Source organism: Meleagris gallopavo, chromosome 1 (genome assembly GCF_905368555.1).
Source record: "Meleagris gallopavo chromosome 1, MGAL_WU_HG_1.1, whole genome shotgun sequence".
NCBI classification, from domain to species: domain Eukaryota; kingdom Metazoa; phylum Chordata; class Aves; order Galliformes; family Phasianidae; genus Meleagris; species Meleagris gallopavo.
Window position 1 is genome coordinate 153,882,405 of NC_139404.1, and position 22,945 is coordinate 153,905,349.

At 41.7% G+C, this 22,945-nt stretch overlaps 1 protein-coding gene across 1 annotated transcript in view; it reads right to left on the reverse strand.

Annotated features, from left to right (window-relative positions):
* The window catches only part of PIBF1 (progesterone immunomodulatory binding factor 1), a 215,130-nt gene that overhangs the window by 115,917 nt on the left and 76,268 nt on the right, over nt 1–22,945 (reverse strand). The window contains exons 8-9 of the mRNA XM_085215745.1: nt 18,817–18,942; nt 11,759–11,857 (exon numbers count right to left, since the gene is read on the reverse strand). Coding sequence (XP_085071871.1) covers nt 11,759–11,857; nt 18,817–18,942 — 225 coding nt within the window. The remainder of the gene's footprint in view (nt 1–11,758; nt 11,858–18,816; nt 18,943–22,945) is intronic.

A 22,945-nucleotide genomic window follows, 5' to 3' on the forward strand; every position in this document is an offset into this window, starting at 1 on the left:
ATGTACTGTAGGAAATAAGAACTCATTTACAAGTGGGAGAAATGCACTCACACTTCATCTGTGGGAATTCACAAGACTTCCCTTCCAGTAAATATTATATTTTAAAATAATGACGGAAAATATGCTTCCTTTAACTGGAGTTTATGAAAAGATTTAGACAGCTAGCATTACAAAAGAGACTTACAAAGACAAATGCAAAAGCTGTTTTTAAAAACAATTCACAAATCACATTGCCAAAAGATAGCAACTTTACAATAAAAAAAAAAAGATTCCAATTATTTTTGTATACTTCAATGGATAAATTAAAACTGCTTTGTCCTTTTGAGAAAAACAACAAAAGAAACACTTGAGATTGTTTTAAAAAGTAAAACAAATCAACCAACCAACCAAACAAGCAGATTAGCAGGCACGCAGATTGCCACAACATAGCTACCTTCTGTTCAGTTGCACATTTTAATGAAGCAAGTACCTTGCAGCAAATGGACTACTTTAAAAAGTTATTTCTTTATTTTAATGGAGAGAAGCCATCCTGCTCCAAGAAAATAAACCTCATATTTACCTCATTTATCTATATGTACAGAATGCTTTAAAAAAAGCCCCAAACTTCGACTTCCTGAAGACTGGAGGATAGCCAATGTCACTCCGGTATTCAAAAAGGGCAAGAAGAAAGATCCGGGTAATTATAGGCCTGTCAGCCTCACCTCCGTCCTTGGAAAGGTGATGGAACAGCTTGTGCTGGATACCATCTCCAGACAACTGGGAGAAAAGGAGGTTATCAGGAGTAGTCAGCATGGGTTCACCAAGGGGAGGTCGTGCTCGACCAACTTGGTGGCCTTCTATGATGTTGTCACATGCTGGGTGGATGGGGGAAGAGCGGTAGATGTAATCTACCTTGATTTTAGAAAGGCGTTTGATACTGTCTCCCACGACATCCTTATAACAAAGCTGAGGAAGTGTGGGATAGATGAGTGGACAGTGAGGTGGGTTGAGAAGTGGCTGACTGGCAGAGCGCAGAGGGTCGTCGTTGGTGGTGCAGAGTCTGGCTGGAGACCTGTAACCAGTGGTGTCCCCCAGAGGTCTGCGCTGGGTCCGGTCTTGTTCAACATCTTCATCAATGACCTTGATGAGGGGATAGTGGCCACCCTCAGCAAGTTTGCTGATGATCCGAAGTTGGGAGGATTGGCTGACACGCCTGAAGGCTGTGCTGCCATTCAGCGAGACCTGGACAGGCTGGAGAGCTGGACAGTAAGAAACCGGATGAGGTTCAACAAAACCAAGTGTAGAGTCTTACACCTAGGGAGGAATAATTGCATGCACCAGTACAGGCTGGGGGATGAGCTGCTGGAGAGGAGCTCTGCAGAGAGGGACCTGGGCGTCCTGGTGGACGACAGGTTGGCCATGAGCCAGCAGTGTGCCCTCGTGGCCAAAAAGGCCAATGGCATTCTGGGGTGCATTAAGAAGAGCGTGTCCAGCAGGTCGAGGGAGGTGATCCTCCCCCTCTACTCTGCCCTGGTAAGGCCTCATCTGGAGTACTGTGTCCAGTTCTGGGCTCCCCAGTACAAAAAAGACAGGGATCTCTTGGAAAGAGTCCAGCGGAGGGCCACAAAGATGGTGAAGGGCCTGGAGCATCTCCCCTATGAAGAAAGGCTAAGTGAACTGGGTCTGTTTAGCCTTGAGAAAAGAAGACTGAGAAGGGACCTGATCCAGGTTTATAAAAATCTGAGGCGTGGCGGCCATAGTGGTGAGGCCACTCTCATTTCAGTGGTACGTGGAGACAGGACGAGGGGAAACGGACATAAGCTGCAGCATAGGAAGTTTCGCACGAATGTGCGTAAGAACTTCTTCACGGTGAGGGTGACGGAGCACTGGAACAGGCTGCCCTGGGAGGTTGTGGAGTCTCCTTCTCTGGAGATATTCAAGTCTCGCCTGGACGCCTACCTGTGTGACCTGGTGTAGGGAACCTGCTTTGGCAGGGAGGTTGGTCTCGATGATCTCTAGAGGTCCCTTCCAACCCCTACAATTCTGTGATTCTGTGATTCTGTGACATAACACAGAAATCAGAACCAGGATTCAGAACCTGTGAATGGGAACAGTGTCATAAGCAACAGTACTGGGATATGGAAATCCAAGCCACAAGCTTATAAAAAGTACACCAACTGTAGTAAAAAAGTCCTTCATGAAAACAACAAATGAATGCAACAAAAAAAAAAGTAATATTACAAAGATGATCAGGGGGCTGGAGCACCTCCCCTATGAAGACAGGCTATGAAGACAGGCTGAGAGATCTGGGCTTGTTCAGCCTGGAGAAAAGAAGGCTGTGGGGTGATCTCATTGCAGCCTTTCAGTACCTAAAGGGAGCCTACAAACAGAAGGGGAATCATCTCCTTGAAAGGGTAGATTACTGCAGGACAAGGGGAAATGGTTTAAGTTGAGGGAGGGAAGATTTAGGTTGGATATCGGTGGAAGTTCTTTATGGAGAGAGTGGTGAGGTGCTGGAACAGGCTGCCCAGAAAGGTTGTGGATGCCCTGTCCTTAGAGGTGTTCAAGGCCAGATTGGATGGGGCTCTGGGGAGCCTGGTCTAGTATTGAATGGGGAGGCTGGTGGCCCTGCATGTGGCAGGGGGTTGGAGATTCATGATCCTTGAGGTCTCTTCCAACCCTGGTCATTCTGTGATTCTGTGTGATTCCTCATGTAGTTTCAGATGTAAAGATCTTATAATTAAGACATCAATCTAAGCTTCATCTAATTTTGGGCAACTCAAAGACATAAAATTTAGATCAGTCACAATTTTTTTAATCCTAGAGAAATAGTTTATATCGAGTATAGTTGGAGATTTGACAGTCATTTATATGTCTGAAGTTAGGGAGCATGAAGAGAAGAATGAAGGCTTCTAATTACTTTCACCTACTCACAGTATCATTTTGCACAATCAAAACGTTCTCCGTCTCCCACAGGGATTGGAATAGGAAAAATTCTTCATCTCTCTACAATCCAAAACCAGTTCTAATGATTCCGGTAACCAAGAAAAAATGGGAAAATGCAACTTTTTAAACCATCTTTAAGCTCATTATCTAGAGCAGTTTTCTCCCCAGAGAAGCCACAACTAACATTAAGCAAAATTTCAGAAGGAATGAATCATTGTATCTGTTTAACCATGGCAATGGACACCTTCCATGAAAGAGAATATCGTTGAAAACAACTGCAAAGATCCACATCAAAGCTTAAACTACACTAAGTAAAGATACATGCAGTAGTATTTCTGTTACAATATTAGCTACACATTGCAGCATTTTTACCATATACTTAGTATGCAAATATTTTAAAAGATATACAAATACACAATAATAGTAGTTAAGGAAATTAAGGGCACTTTACATTTCATAATTTACATTTGATATCTAAGTTATGAAATCTAGCACTTTATGAAAAAACTAAAATGACTGAAATGTGTATGTATTTTACACAATACCCAAGCTTCATCTCAGAGGAACCTAAACAATATCTCCTATACTCTTATTTCCACAGCTATTCTGCCATTTGATAATGAAGTTTAAAATGCTTACTCACTTTGAAGAGAAAGTTTCTCAAGTTTTGCTGCCTGCAAGTATTTTTATTCTGTAGTGAGAAACTGATAGAAGCTACAGATTTTTTTTGCTTCCAGATTACCTTTGAAGGGCACATGCATACACAGTCCCTACGTTCTTCATGCTTCATCAAAGATGTCTGTACAGACCACATGCAACATCATCTTCAGTCACCATAATCAGCTTCATTTCAATTACAAAAACTTGCTAACAAGCAGAGGTAATACAAAAGGAGTGGACAACATATGTTCACATGAGCAATATCTAAGAATTTTACCCAGCACTAACGAGACTTACAAAAGCACTTTTTTGTTTGAAAATCTGCCTACAACTCTTTCAGATGTACCCTTCCATACCACCTTTGGTAGATTTGTTCAATTCCTCGCACCACACCTTTTCTATGGAATTACAAATCCTCTCACTAATCATTACCAGCAGCGCAACCTCCCCACTTTCATTTAGCGCTGCTCTCAGAGGCCCATTCTGAATAAATCACAGAATCACAGAATCACAGAATTGTAGGGGTTGGAAAGGACCTCTAGAGATCATCGAGACCAACCTCCCTGCCAAAGCAGGTTCCCTACACCAGGTCACACAGGTAGGCGTCCAGGCGAGACTTGAATATCTCCAGAGAAGGAGACTCCGCAACCCCCCTGGGCAGCCTGTTCCAGTGCTCCGTCACCCTCACCGTGAAGAAGTTCTTACGCACATTCGTGCAAAACTTCCTATGCTGCAGCTTATGTCCGTTTCCCCTCGTCCTATCTCCACGTACCACTGAAAAGAGACTGGCCTCACCACTATGGCCGCCACGCCTCAGATTTTTATAAACCTGGATCAGGTCCCTTCTCAGTCTTCTTTTCTCAAGGCTAAACAGACCCAGTTCACTTAGCCTTTCTTCATAGGGGAGATGCTCCAGGCCCTTCACCATCTTTGTGGCCCTCCGCTGGACTCTTTCCAAGAGATCCCTGTCTTTTTTGTACTGGGGAGCCCAGAACTGGACACAGTACTCCAGATGAGGCCTTACCAGGGCAGAGTAGAGGGGGAGGATCACCTCCCTCGACCTGCTGGACACGCTCTTCTTAATGCACCCCAGAATGCCATTGGCCTTTTTGGCCACGAGGGCACACTGCTGGCTCATGGCCAACCTGTCGTCCACCAGGACGCCCAGGTCCCTCTCTGCAGAGCTCCTCTCCAGCAGCTCATCCCCCAGCCTGTACTGGTGCATGCAATTATTCCTCCCTAGGTGTAAGACTCTACACTTGGTTTTGTTGAACCTCATCCGGTTTCTTACTGTCCAGCTCTCCAGCCTGTCCAGGTCTCGCTGAATGGCAGCACAGCCTTCAGGCGTGTCAGCCAATCCTCCCAACTTCGGATCATCAGCAAACTTGCTGAGGGTGGCCACTATCCCCTCATCAAGGTCATTGATGAAGATGTTGAACAAGACCGGACCCAGCGCAGACCTCTGGGGGACACCACTGGTTACAGGTCTCCAGCCAGACTCTGCACCACCAACGACGACCCTCTGCGCTCTGCCAGTCAGCCACTTCTCAACCCACCTCACTGTCCACTCATCTATCCCACACTTCCTCAGCTTTGTTATAAGGATGTCGTGGGAGACAGTATCAAACGCCTTTCTAAAATCAAGGTAGATTACATCTACCGCTCTTCCCCCATCCACCCAGCATGTGACAGCATCATAGAAGGCCACCAAGTTGGTCGAGCACGACCTCCCCTTGGTGAACCCATGCTGACTACTCCTGATAACCTCCTTTTCTCCCAGTTGTCTGGAGATGGTATCCAGCACAAGCTGTTCCATCACCTTTCCAGGGACAGAGGTGAGGCTGACAGGCCTATAAATAATCCCACCTCAATTAAGTCTTACTGAAGTTTGGCTTGTAAGTAATTTTTTTTTCTTAGATATAAAAAAAACACTTCACAACTGTACACTCACTGATATCATAAATATCTCAAAGTAGTACCACCCCATTCTGGTATCCGCAGGACTCAAACATCATAGTACATCTAAGTACCAATACTGCTACGTACTATTTGCTAAAAATTCTGCCAACGTGTCACAAGGATCCCACAGACCAAGTTATTGCTTAGCAAGAAATTAAACTGGTTAACTATGCATTAAACATTAATTGCATATTCATTTTAGTTGCTTCACAGAATATTCTTATGGTTACTCAGATAGTCACATAAGTAGACACTACTGTGCCACTAGCTCATTTAGCTAGAAAAACAGAAAGTATTTAAACAGCTTTCCACAGTTTAAGCTAGAGGACGCAGACATCTAAATATCCAGTATGCAATGCAATATTTCAGTGCTAATGGTATATAGTTTCAAAAAAAATTTGCTGGTCCCTGAATGTAAACAACTCTGAACCAACCCTGACCAAAGCAAATAATAGCTAGAAATAAGATCAAGGAAGTCAGTTCTTCAGCCCTGATTTTCCTATTCTCCTACTGGTCAACAGACAGATCAATCTCACAGAGAGAGTAAACATCACATAGGATGACAAAGACTCTCATGATGGTTTCATCAGTTGTAAATACCATTTATAAATACCATACTGTCCCTTTCATTTGGTAAGTCTTCAACATAATTATCATCAGTTGGAGGTATCCCAGTACTGGATGGACTACTGTCAAAGGCAAACAGCTCCTGGCAGCTCATGGCTTGAAAACACCTTGGCTCAACGATGTGTACTGTTTTGGTAGCATTCATGAACACAGCATGATGGTTCCTCATTTACAGAATACTCATCAAACAGACTAGCTATCTTCCACTATATAACAATGTGCTAGTATTTTTCATATTGTTGAGAGTTACTTGCATCAAACAGGTATCACTACCAACAAGTGAGGAGTGGGCTAAGAGTAGCAGAGTTAGCTTCCCATTTATACGTCTTTCTCAACAGTTTGAATTTGACTCTGTGGATGACAAGCTCTGCCCAAAGTTGAGATAAACGTTAGTCTCTATGTCTAACATTCTGGGGAGTTTCCATAATTTTACTATGAGGTCCACAAGATGATGAGGCTTTAACTCCCTTCTCAGACCACCATACAAACACCTAGTTAGACAAACTGTTCTTCACCAGTTATCCAGTTAAGAGGAAGGTGATCAGATTCCGAAGTAATTTACCCACTGGATACTAAAACCTTTATTGTTATTGAGATACTAAGACTGAAGAAGTTTATATCAGTACAGTCTGGTTCACCCTCAACTTTAATTAGGGTTCTGTCAAAATGTTTTGAATGTTTCATGGAAGATAGCTTCCTGAAAATACACACAGAGGAAAAACACTTACAGAACGATTTTAGTTCCTAACTTAGATTTCAATGCCCTTTGTGTTTTACAGCTACCAGACCTGGCCTTATCTGTACTACTTGTATTATACATAACATGCCATGCAGCAACAGAATTTTGAAAGATGAAATGGCAATCTAAACGTGATGACTACAGTAACAGATTGTACAGTCAGAATGCTATAGTTTTAATAATGTTGAAACTTAATGCTAAGATAAATAAATAAATAAACAGTAGTAGGTAGTTCACCTAAGACAATGATGAAAAGAAGCTGAATAAGCTGGATCATACAACAGAATTGTCATATAACGAGCTAAATTACTAGAAAACTGTAGTAGTTAAGTGAGTGCCTGGAAATTGTGGTGATTGAGACAGCTGATTTTATGGTACATATGTGAATATGTACTTATTCAAGGTTTTTAAAGGGATACAAAGCACATACAATAAATAGTAAGAAAATTCCCAGTATTTTACAGCTTCTGTTCTGTTTTACAACGAGTAGCTGTGGTATATCTGAAAATAGGCGTATGGAGTCTGGTAATTCTGTCCTCAACTATGGACAAAAATGTGTATTTTGATCAAGAAAAATACCTGCGTACATTGTATTTCTCCTTCTCCTACTAGTATTTAACTATTTCTAACACAAGGTTAGAAGGGTTCCCCTTGGTGAACCCATGCTGACTACTCCTGATAACCTCCTTTTCTCCCAGTTGTCTGGAGATGGTATCCAGCACAAGCTATTCCATCACCTTTCCAGGGACAGAGGAGGTCACTCCTGGCAGAGGCAGTCTCAAGGCATGCAGACAACCACCTCGCCCTAGGCCCCCTCCTAGGCAGATCCTCCCTCACCTTCCCACTCACTTCTTCAATTTCCAGCACCCCAAACCTATTGCTTAGTAGGACCTGGAAGAGTGGGGTAGGCAGGCAGTGGGTGAGCCCGTGATGCCGAGCCGGGATTCTCTTCCAACTCTCCTCATCTGTCAGGTCTGTCTGACTGTGACGGGGCAGGGGGTCAAACACTTTTCTGGGGGTACCTCCCTCACATCCTTCCCTCTGGCATGCCAGGGTGTCACTCCACCAGTCAACCTCCCATCACACTCCCTAATGGTCCTTAGTCTCTCCACCTCCTCCTCGAGATCCATTATCATGCCCAGCAGCTTGTCCACCTTCTCACACAGGTGGAATCCCTGCTACCCTCCCCCAACAGCAGCAGGCTCAGGCACTCCATGTAGCTGGAGACCTGAACAGCCACATTTCTATGCAAACCCTCTGTCCGGGTCACCAGAGTCTTCCTGGGGCAAGCCTGCTGCCTGGTTGAGACCATGTTTAAACCTGCTGTCTCAGAGACTGCCAAGAGGAGATCTGGTCTCCTGAGCAAAAAGGGGCAGTACTTATGTGTACTTCTGCCTGACACATCTCCCACATACATTGCTGCAGTACTGTATGGGCAGCGTGGGTTGTGCTCAAGCTCTGATTCTCCTCTCTGCTCTCAGTGGACAATGACATGGTTTGCTTGCCCTGTGTGCTCTGTGGAAGCTAGCTTCCACCCTCCCTGAGGCCAAGGGTCAGGGTCAAGGGTGGGCAGTACCAGCTCCACCCCTGTTAGCTCAGTAGTCAGCCCACAAGCTGCTAGCCCCCTGGCACAGGCACAGTACTTCTGTTAGCTTTAAAAAGGCCCTAAGAAGAGCTTTTTTGTTGACCTTTTTCACTTCAGATCCCTTGCCCAGTGCAGTCTTACCTTCCCTGAAGCTGGTCTCTGCAGCAATGATCACTGACACCTTAGTTGGGTGTTTAAACTGTACCGCGAATGTGCTGGCTCCACCCCTGCTAGCTCAGCAGCCCGCCCACAAGCTGCGAGCCCCCAGCACAGGCACAGCACTTTTTCTGACTTTGTAACATAATAGTTTTAAATGGATAAGCTATATATATAAATCCAAAAATATTTACATAATATTAAGTAAAAAACCTTTTAAAGTCTTTCTGCAACAAAGCTAAGACTAAACTGTTTTTTGCAATCATGATCCTGACTGTGCTTAAACCACCCACAAAAAATTCTTTTCAAATGCCCTTTCAATGTCTCCGCATATTTAAACAAGCTTAAAAAAAAAGCCACCAACACACACCTTATAATCTCTTCCTCATGGACAGAGGCAGTAATTTAAACCCTCCACTGGCATTCATAAGACTGAGATGTTTTTAAATAGTACCTACTGCAAAGTTGACAGAATCGTATTGTCACAGCAAATTTTTTTTTGTGTTCCTAGTAAATTTACTGAATATCTATTCAGTTCTCCAATTTTCAGCACATCTCATTTTATGAGTCCAAACACAAAACAAGAAAAATTGCTTAAAGTACATCCCATGAGCAGCAATGAACTAACTGAAGAGTTGAGATTTTCTTGTTTGATCGCTAAAAAAAGATTTTATTAAAAAAACATAAGAAAATATAACCAAAAATACACCTGCGTACTATATAGGTGTTTCCTTGCTATTCCCAATATTTCTGATTTTTTTTTTATAAAACCAGTTTCCACAGATACACAGATAAAGCTGAGCTACAGTTCTGGAAAAAGAAATTATATTCCTCAAGATTTAAAAAAAGTGAATAATCAAAGGGGTTTTCTGTTGGCTTGCTTTCTGGTAAGGAGGTTAATGGTCATTATTTAAAATAATACTTAAGAAATATTCAAACTAAGAAAAAAGTTGGCATACATTTAGTATTACGACTTAGCTATGCAGTAGAAGATGGAAATATTATGAAGTTACCCTCTTCGTTCAACCTCAAAACATTCAATTGAGTTAATTGAGTTTATATAGCTTTAAAATTAGAAACAGTAATAATATCAGCAACTTGAAGCAAAATGAACATATTTCTACTTGGTCATCAATTTCCTTCAAGATTTAACAATGATCGCAATTTAATCCAAAATATTAATTTTTTTAACTTCACTGCAGGTAAATGAAACATATTCTCACACAGAATTCACAACTGTATAGTAGCAAAGAAGGAACAAAAACTACATCCTAACATCACAGTGATCTACTCTGAGGAAGAAACAGCAGATTCTTTATCAATATAGCACTTCCACAAATACCATCATTAAGTACTTTATCAGCATTTGTAAGCAGCTATTTACAAAAAGCCATTGCTTTTTTTTTGTTGTTATTGCTTATATCAGTAAGCAAAATGAAAATAACTGCACCTGACTAGTAAATTGGACATTAGTTACACTTCCTATCACAAGATTTGCCAGGGGCTTAATTTAACCAAAATTCAGGCCAGTCAACATTCCACATAATCCTGAAGCTTTCAAACATGTTTGTTTTTATAGATTATGATACCAGTGGAAACTATGATGAGTCAACTTGTTTTCAGTAAAGCAGAGCTAGCTGTTATAATTACTTAAATACAAAAATGGACAACACAGGTATTTCTTTTTTATTCTTGGGTGTTCTGGTTATGTTAGGAAATTTCTTTGTTCCACAGAACTGTCACATTTCAGTCCACTGTAAACTTAGACGTTGGAATTTTTCATTCCATCTCATTATGCCAATTTATTATTTTGCAGTACAATTTTGATAAATTATTTGGAACGTGGAGAAAGTCACAGTCTTGACAACTATACGGTCTTGGAAGAGTGATATTTTTAAAGCTATACCTTTATTTTAAAGATGTGAAATATGGCCTTTTCATTTTCCTAAGCAGATTTTTTTTTAAAAAACCATAATCATCTGGGGAGTAACCTATTGCTTTGACTCCCAAAATTGTACTAATCAACATTTTAAGAGTGGAAATAGGAGTTTTACTTGAGAACTTATTTATAGAAAAAGTTACAGTAGGATGGAAGCACTAGTGTATTAGCCAAGATGATGACAAATAGCAAAAAAAAAAAAGGACACATCACATGAGTGATCCTGGGGCAATGCAGATTTTTCACTAGTACTATCACTGTAATGTAGTTATGCATTAAAAAAAAGTTCTTAAATAATTTGTGCCTATGCTTAAATTAACATTTTAACAGATTACTAAGCACAGCTAAAAACAACTCCAAGCAAACAAGTTCACATCAAGTAGTTCCTTTAACAAGATGACTGAGTGGCACAGCTGGTTAAAGCACTGTGCTTTTCTTTATGGAACAAAGATGTAGATAAAACAACAAATCAAGTGCAAAAATTAAGCACATATGATGAACTTACCCTGAACAGCTTTGATTATGGTCAGTAGTTTTAAATTAGCCCATTATTTACCATACCTAATATTCTAAATTTGCAAAAAGTGAAGGTGCTGCAAAGCAAGATAGCAAACTGCTTATGAATCAGCAAAGAATAACAGTTTTCCCCTATCGATATGAACAGAATTGTAACTTCATATAGATACTGTGCTTTACATATTGAATATGAAAGAGGGAGGAAAGAGCAGTAAGAAGCATGTAATAAGCATAACAATTCATGACTGTTGCTCTTTATCCACACTTTAGAAGAAGTCATCATAATAGATAACTTTCCATCTTCAACCAGAAAAAAAACAAAAAAGAAGTTCAGAGTGTGAGGACTTCTATGTGCTCTATGGGCACAGCATGAAATACACCTTTTATGTGAGAGGCATAATGACGGTTGCCTGTCTTTACAGGATTGTGAGAGAAGAATCCAATGTCCACATTGTTACTGTGCCCATAATGGAAAAAAAAAAAAAAAGAAGCCTACTAAAATTAAATCTGTAACTTCATTTAAACAAAATTCTTGTAATTCAAATTATTCTTTGTAAATAGAAAGCCACACCGGTCATTCCTCTTCCTTAAAACTTTGAGTATAAATGTACTTACATTTTCAGATTTATTTGCATTTTTAAAAGATACTTACTGTTCTAAGAGTTGGTCATACTTTCTTAAAGCATCTCTTTCAGCAGTAACAGCTCTCTCTTTTTCAGCAACAGCATTATCTCTTGCTTCTCTCAAATTTCTGAAGGAAACAGAAGCAATTCTGTCAATATTCTGTTAGACTACTTCATTTTTTACATTACTAATGACTGATCTTAACTTTAATATTACCTAATTCAATTTTAATAGAGCAATAGAAAAACATCTGTCTATATGCCTATTCATTATATTTCATTCATATCAACAAAATTTGTCATTCTAAAATTCTAAAAACAATGATCAAAGCACCTATTTTTATACAGAAATACATGAATAATTCAGAATACAAGGACTACAAATTAGTTAGTTAGTTAGTTTGTTTTTTCCTGAGAATTAAATACATTTCAGTAATTGGTATGTATTTATAGATGTATATACGTATTTGCACTTACACTTGATACTTCACTAAATCTATGTTGGTGAGATGATTCAAAATTTTTATGAGACAGCAGGAAGATTAGCTGAGCATAGAAACCCTACTCCCACACACAACTAATTGGAAAGTCTGTCATACTGGTTATTACATATTGTTGGTGTTTCTTTCTGTCTTCTGCTGCTGTTAAGACTTGCAAACTAGCTCATTTCTATTTCATCTATACATATCAGAAGAGTATCACATGAACTAAGAATAATATAATTCTCTTGTTAAAAATGATGTAAGTATGAACAGTAGTAGTACAGTTTATTGCCACTTCATAAATGGAACTTAGTGCTTATAAGCTGTATTTTTATTATTAAGTATTGTGATACAGCAATAACCACAGAACAGTTGTTGCTGAGGGTCAGATCTATGTTATGAACATTTTCAAGGATTTTACTTGAAGATATCTACAGTTTGCTCCAGTGATGTGAACACCCTCTGGCATTTTGAATGTATTAGATGTCCTTAGAGATTCCTTTCAATATGGCTTCATAAAAAAGGAATTCTATTTATGGATGAGAGAACGATAACAAAATCCGCCTTAAAAATAGAATTATTAGGCTGCAAAATTTACCAGTGAAATTCAGCGATTCATCTTGAGAGTAGACTAAACTGGTTCTTGACAAATTGTAAGAATATGGCAGTTAATTCTCTTAACAGCAGTGAAGTCGACTATATTAAGTCTTAGAGCAGAAGCACAAAGTTGCAATCTTAAGACTAAAGGAAGAGAAGTGGGATGATAATTAAACGGTAGGTGTACAGTCACTTGTTTAGAGAATACACTATTTTGCTTAACCATTGATTTAAGCAAATGAAAATTATACCGAGAAAAAACAGCATGAGTAAAGTACTACTAAACAACATGATGGCAATCACAGATGTGATGCAACTTCTGTTGAAATATTTGCAATAGAGCTAGGAAACGCATTAGTGACACTGCCAGTTTACAGATCACAAGTATGTTTTTAAAAAAGGTAAAACATCTGACTGCTGTACATCTGTACATACAGGCCACATTGAACATCATGTATATGGCAAGCCTATCATACAAGTGAAAGTCTCTAAAATGGACAGGACTACTACCTACATATTCATGAACAAGTCTGGTAAATGAGAAAAAGAGGTTTTGAAGCTTCTGAAGCAGAGTTGGGCTGGTTTGAGCTAATGAGGCTCAACAGGGCTGAATGCTTTTTAGTGTTCAGAGTGCATTATTTGGATTCTCAAAAAATCCAGCTAACAAACATTGAGATGATTTCTACACAAGCTGGTTAACCAGAGACAACCAGGAAACTTGGTTCAAACTAACAATTGCCATTTTATTGCACTTCTCACCCCAAAACTATGCTAGCATGCATAAATTGATTCTAGTCAGACTGAAGATCTGCTCACGGAGGGCACCTAACATGCTCAAAACCACTTAACTGTGTTTGACCTACAGAAACAGACTATAGCTAATCCAGAGTAAAACCTTATGCGGCCAATCCAGGGCTCTGTGAATTCATTCATGCTTGCCAATGCAAACATCACCAATGATGAGTGCAACTGAACAAATGAAACTGATCCCAAATAAGTTAAGGCTCTAAGTATCATCCTTCAATTGGATTCCCCTCCTCCATACCCCTTATTTTAGCTTCTTGAACTGACTCGTCCAAGTGTAAAACAACTATCAACAAATTCAAGGGAAACATCAGTTCTGTCAGGCTCAGCAAGTAAAAAGTAAGAAGAACAAAGTATTATATTAGCTCCATGCTCTCAGCTTGAAGATAAAACCAGCATCTTATTTTCAGTCACAGTCAGTCAGCATCACATCACATCACACAATCACAGAATCACAGAATCACAGAATTGTAGGGGTTGGAAGGGACCTCTAGAGATCATCGAGACCAACCCCCCTGCCAAAGCAGGTTCCCTACACCAGGTCGCACAGGTAGGCGTCCAGGCGAGACTTGAATATCTCCAGAGAAGGAGACTCCACAACCTCCCTGGGCAGCCTGTTCCAGTGCTCCGTCACCATCACCGTGAAGAAGTTCTTACGCACATTCGTGCAAAACTTCCTATGCTGCAGCTTATGTCCGTTTCCCCTCGTCCTGTCTCCACGTACCACTGAAAAGAGACTGGCCTCACCACTATGGCCGCCACACCTCAGATTTTTATAAACCTGGATCAGGTCCCCTCTCAGTCTTCTTTTCTCAAGGCTAAACAGACCCAGTTCACTTAGCCTTTCATCATAGGGGAGATGCTCCAGGCCCTTCACCATCTTTGTGGCCCTCCGCTGGACTCTTTCCAAGAGATCCCTGTCTTTTTTTGTACTGGGGAGCCCAGAACTGGACACAGTACTCCAGATGAGGCCTTACCAGGGCAGAGTAGAGGGGGAGGATCACCTCCCTCGACCTGCTGGACACGCTCTTCTTAATGCACCCCAGAATGCCATTGGCCTTTTTGGCCACGAGGGCACACTACTGGCTCATGGCCAACCTGTCGTCTACCAGGACGCCCAGGTCCCTCTCTGCAGAGCTCCTCTCCAGCAGCTCATCCCCCAGCCTGTATTGGTGCATGCAATTATTCCTCCCTAGGTGTAAGACTCTACACTTGCTTTTGTTGAACCTCATCCGGTTTCTTACTGCCCAGCTCTCCAGCCTGTCCAGGTCTCGCTGAATGGCAGCACAGCCTTCAGGCGTGTCAGCCAATCCTCCCAACTTCGGATCATCAGCAAACTTGCTGAGGGTGGCCACTATCCCCTCATCAAGGTCATTGATGAAGATGTTGAACAAGACCGGACCCAGCGCAGACCTCTGGGGGACACCACTGGTTACAGGTCTCCAGCCAGACTCTGCACCACCAACGACCCTCTGCGCTCTGCCAGTCAGCCACTTCTCAACCCACCTCACTGTCCACTCATCTATCCCACACTTCCTCAGCTTTGTTATAAGGATGTCGTGGGAGACAGTATCAAACGCCTTTCTAAAATCAAGGTAGATTACATCTACCGCTCTTCCCCCATCCACCCAGCATGTGACAGCATCATAGAAGGCCACCAAGTTGGTCGAGCACGACCTCCCCTTGGTGAACCCATGCTGACTACTCCTGATAACCTCCTTTTCTCCCAGTTGTCTGGAGATGGTATCCAGCAGAAGCTATTCCATCACCTTTCCAGGGACAGAGGTGAGGCTGACAGGCCTATAATTACCCAGATCTTCCTTCTTGCCCTTTTTGAAGACCGGAGTGACACTGGCTATCCTCCAGTCTTCAGGGACCTCCCCTGTTGTCCAAGACCTCTCAAAAATGATGGAGAGCGGTTCAGCAGTGACCTCCGCCAGCTCCCTCAGCACACGTGGATGCACCCCATCAGGTCCCATGGACTTGTGGACCTTAGTACTGCCTAGGCGCTCACGCACGTCCTCTTTCCTGACTAAAGGGAAGTCTCCCATTCCCCAAACCCTCTCCCTAACCTCCAGGTTGTGGGATTCCTGCGGGAGAGCCTTTTCACTGAAGACAGAAGTAAAGAAGGCATTCAGTATCTCTGCCTTCTCAGCATCCCCCGTTACCAGAAGCCCCCCCCCCCCCCCCCCTTAGTAAGGGGCGCACATTCTCTCTGGTCTTCCTTTTGCTGTTAACATACTTGAAGAAACCTTTTTTATTATCCTTTATCACTTTAGCCAGATTCAATTCCAGGCGGGCTTTAGCCTTCCTCGTTGCATCCCTGCAGGCCCTGACTACATTCCTATATTCTTCCCAAGTGGTCAGACCCTTTTTCCACATTTCATGGACCTTCTTCTTGCCTTTGAGCTTGTGCATGAGCTCCTTGCTCATCCACACAGGTCTCCTGCCACCTTTTCCTGATTTCTTGCTCACAGGGACGCACCGATCCTGAGCTTGGAAGAAGAGCTGTTTAAATGCTGACCAGCTCTCAGAGGCCCCCTTACCTTCTAACAACCGCGCCCACGGGATAGCTCCAATTAGGTCCCGGAAGAGATCGAAGTTGGCTCTCCTAAAGTCCAGGGTAGCAATCCTACTTATTGCTTTGCTTCTTCCACTCAGGATCTTGAACTCCACCATCTCATGATCACTACAACCCAAACTGCCCCCAGCCTTTAGTTCCTTAACAAGTCCATCCTTGTTGGTAAGAATAAGGTCCAGTAACACACCTCCCCATGTCGGTTCTCCACCACCTGCATCAGAAAGTTGTCTTCAATGCACTGCAAGAACCGTCTGGACCGTGCGTGCCTGGCCATGTTGGTCGTCCAGCAAATATCCGGATAATTGAAGTCCCCCATAAGCACCAGTGCCTGGGAACGTGACGCTACATCCAGTTGCTTATGGAAGGCCTCATCAGCCTCCTCATCCTGATCAAGGGGCCTGTAGTACACACCCAGTACACCCACAACAGTGTCACCCTTACCAGCCTGCCCCTTGATTCTCACCCATAAGCTCTCCACTGCTACATCACTCTCCCCCAAGTGAAGTTCAATACATTCTTGCTGCTCTCTCACATAAAGAGCAACTCCACCACCCCACCTAGCCAGCCGATCTTTCCTAAAAAGCACATAGCCCTCCATGACAACATTCCAGTTATGCGAGCTGTCCCACTACGTCTCCATGATCGCAATGAGATCATGACCTCGCGACCGCACACAGAACTCCAGCTCTTCCTGTTTATTTCCCATGCTACGCGCATTAGTATACAGGCACTTAAGAGAAGCAGCATTCCCCCACTCCTCTCCAAGCCTTTGAACTCCACTGTCTCCACCCATCAAGCTCTGTTTGGAGCCTCAAACTGCCCCCTCAGTCCCAGCGGTCTTCATTTTGTCTCCTTCCCCCTTCATACCTAGTTTAAACACCTGTCAATAAGTCCCGCCAGTTCCTCAGCTAGAACCCTCCATCTGCAGCCATCATGCCAGGTGCCGAGTAAATTGCCCCATGATGAAAAAAACCCAAACTCCTGCGTTTGCACCAACTCCTAAGCCATTTGTTCAAGAGATGGGTTTTTAGGCTCATCCCACTATCGTTTCCTGCCACTGAAGGTACAGATGTAATAACCACCTGCACACCTGTTCGTTCAACTACCCGCCCCAGTCGCCTGAAATCATCTTTGATAGCCTTCAGGCTTTTCTTACCAACTTCTTCACTGCCAGCCTGAACTATCAATAGTGGATAGTAGTCAGAAGGGCAGATCAGTCTGGGAAGTCTCCTAGCAACGTCTCTGACTCGAGCCCCAGGGAGGCAGCACACCTCTCTGCGGGTAGGGTCGGGCTGGCATATAGGGCCACACACACAACTTCACTATAAACTGCTTTGCTTCCCATTTGGGCTTCCATCTGTCCCATCACTAAGGGGAACTTCAGACTGAAAAGCACCATCTTTTGGTAGAATTTTTAATTATTTTATAGAAAGACCACAAACTAAAAATCATTTTTCCTGCAAAATATGAAGCAAAATCTAAGAGACTTACATTTCGGAAGTAATTATTTCAAAGTGAGGAAAAAAACTTCCACAAATTTATTCCAGATGCAAACAAAATAACCTTTGATAGCTTTCTCAATGATATACAGACCCTCATCAAATCTCCCCCAAAAGTCAAATCTCTCTTTGTATCTGAACATAGATTTGAATACAGGAAGTGGTGTGGATGTGTGTATTTGTTATATATAAATTTTACTAAAACTTGCAAAAGTACACAACGATGTAATATTTTTAATTAGAACCTTTCAGTTGGCTAGAAGACAGATAACAAGAGTCACGTTCTTTTTGTACTCTTCAGGGCAGTAGCAAAGCTGCCTATTAGAAGAACAGATGCTGATGCTACAAATATCTTTTTACTCTAGTCACTTCCTCCTCTACACAAGACACTTTCAGGACATCTATGATGTGTTTATAAGAATTGTTAAGTGCTCTTCCCATTTTAAAGGAAGACAAGTGTCAAAAAAGAAGCTAAGAAAGAAACATACTAAGAATAGTCTAAATCTCTATGGGGATCCCTGAAGATCTATATATGCCTAATATTGCACATAATTCCATGGTATTTAACAAGAAAACACGTTTAGAAAACTCAGCCTGTAGATCTTTGCAGGACTAGGATATTCTTCAAAAGACAATTTTATAATACTCTACGAGAAATTAATGTTCTTGTGAATGAAAATGCTATAAGTCTCAGACTGATTTTTAAAAGACATCTTATTCGTTTCTCTCATTTTTTCTGCGTTACTTTCTACATCAATACCTTCCTTTCTGGTTTCAAGAGCAGACCATGACAAAAAAAAAAAAAAAAAATCAACACATTTTGTATGAATTAGTTAACACTACACAGCTGAATAAACTTCAAACTACTAATGTTTACTAGAAGAATTTGAATAGCTATTTTAATTGATGCTGTCAGTGTAAATCTGTTTATAATAAATATTCATGATTAGCATAACAGTATAATTAACATAAAAATCATTTCTTGTTAACATTTACAAGACTCACATCAATGTTAAAGCAACTTCATTTCTCACTTAATACTGGTCAACTTTGATTATGCCTTAGCACAAAAACACTGCTTGCAAGTTTCTGCCCTAATTTTGTTATTGCCACATCTTACCTACCTGTTTTCACGTTCATACATCTCTTTCGAAGCGCTTCGAAGTTGCTCAATTTCTTGATTTGTTTTCAATCTTATTTGTTCCAATTCCTCATGCAATCTCTTCTCAAATTCTGTTTTATAGTGGTCCCTGTAAATAAAACATGACAGAGAAATGTAAAATGAATTGTATGGCCAAAATACCAAAGCATCAGGTACAGCAGTACAAGCGTATTTTATAATTTAATATTTTAATTCTTACTTTTTCCTGCCAAGTTTGCTTGGAATACATACCACACTATATTGCTTTGTAAATTTACTGAAAATTTTACCAGGAATGACAGCTTTCTGCAAACTGTAAAATATATAAGTAATTTGACATTGATTCATCGTGCCATTTAACACTAACCGTTCTTGTATAGGGTGGCAAAATTTATGCAAGTGTTTATATTAATTAACCACTGAAAATGTTTTTAATTCCTCACTTTGCAAAATTTTCTAGTTTCTTCATCAGTAGGAAGGGTAAATTAACTTAGTAACTCAGAATACTTCCAAGCTACAACACGATATTGATGTGTACTATTTGCACGTCTCATCTGAGAGTGAACATCACAAGAAACTTTGAAGATTGTGAAATAAAGGAGGAAGAAAAAAAAAAAAGGTTTGAATACTCATCCTGTCAATGTCACAAATAAATTACCTGAAATAAATATTTAAGTTTTTAAGCAGAGGACATTAGAAGATTCCAAATTACTTCATTTCAGGTTAACATTGTCATCTTTCTTTTTCGTAAATTTGGAAGTTCACATGAGAATGGAGAAAATCCCATACAGAATTGCCCTTACAAAACTATAAAGGCTTGTACTGTCGGGTAGTGTGGTTAGGTTGTTGTACTTGATGAAGATCTTTTCCAGTGTGAGCAATGCTATGATTCTACTTAACAGCTAAAGGGATGTTAATTTCTATAGCATTCAGCTACTATTCAAGAATAATCAATCCACAGTGAAACCACTGTTAAACATTACAGGTCTGGAAAAAGATATGCTTTTATTATTTTTGTTATATTAAACATGCATTTACAACCATAAAATATTTTTGATTCTGGGATTTGCCGTATAGCTTGTACTTTTTAGAAACTAGTACTTGAGTTTGCAAAAAACTCCTTCGCATTAAACAAAAGCCTGAAATCATTTACTTATTTTAGAATGCATGCTGTTCAAGTTTTCGTGTTTGCTTTTTAATAAAACACAGAACTTTTATTGACTTTTCAAGGTAAAAGTAAATATTTCTCCCTTCCTTCCTCAAGTGTACCACTCTTTAGCAAGGTATTTTGTGAAGGTCTTTGATACAATGAAATAGTTAATGAACCCAAAAAACACATTATACTGGAATGTAAGGTCCCCATTAGCAATTTTTTTTAGTTCTTCATGCACTGTACACTTCAGTACATACAAAATAAACAAATGGTGAAGGCCAGAACCTCAAGATACAACTCATACAGAATCAACTAGCATTATTTTCTTGGTACTTGGATGACAGTGACTTGCTATTAGTATTACTACTTGCTACTACCATAGCTACTTACTATTTCTATAGGTGAAGGAATTAGACTTTCCCTCCTATGGCAAGACTTTAAAGTTGCCCTATAATTTCAGTACAGTGCTCTTAAATGCCCATTTAGAAAACAATGTATTTTAGTAGTTACAGGAGAATCACATTTAGAACACATCAAATAAATTTTACCAGGACACAAGATTTATAGATTTATACAAATTTGCAGTTACACCTTGCGGTTCAAGCAAAAGGATGCAACTGAAAGAAAGCTGAACTGGCTTAATTCTCTTAAGCTCAAGAAGATGGTCATTTAATCAACTGGGTTTGTCATTCTGCAGAGATCAGCTTCAGGGCAGATAAGCCTGCACTGGGGAAGGGATCTATAACAAAAAAAGGCCAAAAAGCCTGTTTTGGGGGCTTTTTGAAGCCAGATAAAGTGCTTCACTGAGCTGAGGGCAGCTGGCAACTTGTGGGCAAGCTGCTGAGGTAGTGTGGGTGGAGCTGGCACTGCCCACCCTTGACCCTGATTAGACCTCCAGGTTATAAACAGTCTCAGCTCAAATCAGGCAGGACAAACACAAGGTGGTTGAAGTCACCTGCTTCAGAGCTGGTGCAGCTCTGTGCCAACTCGCTTGGGAAACCAGCTCACCTATTGGCAGTCTGCAAGAAAACCAATTTAGCATGTTCTCCACTAGACAGATAGCTCGCAAAAGAGACTGTGCCAACCCAGATGGAGGGCAAGCTCAGACATGTGTCTGTTCAGGCCTCTGGTTGCAGTGGGTTTTCTGATGCCAGGCAAGGGCAGCAGGGAGACTGTGCTCAGGTGGAAGGTCAGCTCACAATGGTGGCTGAGCTCAAGAAGGAGGTGGAGAGACTAAGGAGCTTCAGGGCATGTGAGCAGGAGATTGATTGGTGGAGTAACTCCCTAGTGTGCCAGAGGAAAGAGCACTGGGGGGATGCCCCCACAGTGCAGTGGAGCCCCTGCCTTGTTGCACTGAGGTAGGGGACCAAAAAGACAAGAAGGGTTAGAAGCAAATCCCAGTTTGGCATCAGCGGCAACCCTTCCTCCCCCCTACTACCTATCTCGCTTTCCCAGGTGCCCCTCCATAACAGGTTTCAGGCCCTGGATCTTGAGAGAGGAATAGAATCATAAAATAATGAAAACAGAGGTAATGAATAGTTGGCTTAGAGGCTGGTATCGAGGCAGGAACTTTGGTTGTTTTTTGTTTTTTTTTTTTACCATGGGGCAGTTTACTCAGCCCCTGGCCTGTTGTCCATGAATTGAACTCACCTGTCTCAAAGGGATAAACAAATTCTAGTGCAGGAGCTAGCAGGGCTTATTGAGAGAGCTTTAAACTAGCTAACATGGGGGAAAAGGACAAAACAGGGCTCACCAGAGAGGAACCTAAAGGAACAATGCTGGATCTGGAGGTGAGGCAGATGTCTCAGCTGAAGTGCATCTACACCAATGCACACAGCATGGGCAACAAACAGGAGGAGCTGGAAGCGATTGTGTAGCGGGCTAATTATGACCTATTTGCTAATACTGAAACATGGTGGGACCATTCCCATGACTGTGATGGATAGTTAAAAGCTCTCCAGAAGGGACAGACAAGGAAGGAAGGGTGGTGGTGTGGCCCTTTTATATTAAAGAGTGTTCTGATGTTGAAGAGCTTCAGGTTGGGAACGATTAAGTTGAGTGTCCATGGATGTGGATCAGGGGGAAGGCCTGTAGGGGCGACATCTTGGTGGGGCTCTGTTATAGACTGCCTAATCAGGATGAAAAGAAGGACGAGGCATTCTATGAGCAGCTTGCCGAAGGTGTGCAACCCCCAGTACTCATTCTCATGGGAGACTTCAATTTCACTGATATACGTTAGAAATATAATAAAGTGCAGAGGAAGCAGTCCAGGAGGTTTCTAGAGTGTGTGGGAGATAGCTTCCTTACACAGCTAGTACGAGAGCCTACCAGGGGTAGTGCCCTGCTAGACCTGCTCTTCACTAACAGAGAAGGACTGGTGGGAGCTGTGAAGGTTGGGGACTGTCTTGGGCAGAGCAACCATGAAATTACAGGGGTTGCTACTCTTGGAGATGCCAGAAGGGTGACTGGCAAAACTGCTATCTTGAACTTCCAGAGGGTGGACTTTGATCTGTTCAAGATGCTTGTTGCAGGGGTCCCTTGGGAGTTGCTCCTTCAGGGTAAGGGGGTCCAGGAAGCCTTGGATGCTCCTCAAGATGGAAATCTTAAAGGCACAAGAACAGGCTGTTCCTGAGTGCCCTAGGGCGAGCCGTAGGGGAAAAAGACTGGTGTGGATGAGCTGGGAACTATTGTTGAGACTCTGAGGAAAAAGAGTCTACATCTCAGAGAGTCTAAGTCTCTGGAAGAAGGAACAGGCTACTTGGGGAGACTACAAAAAAGTTGCTATGATATGCAGGGAGGAAGTTAGGAAGGCAAAAGCCCAGCTTGAACTCAGATTGGCCACTGCAGTAAAAGAGAACAACAAATCCTTTTACAAATATACTAACAGTAAGAGAAAAAACAAGGAGAATTTCCATCCCTTACTTGATGCAGCAGCAAATATGACCACTGTGGATAAGGA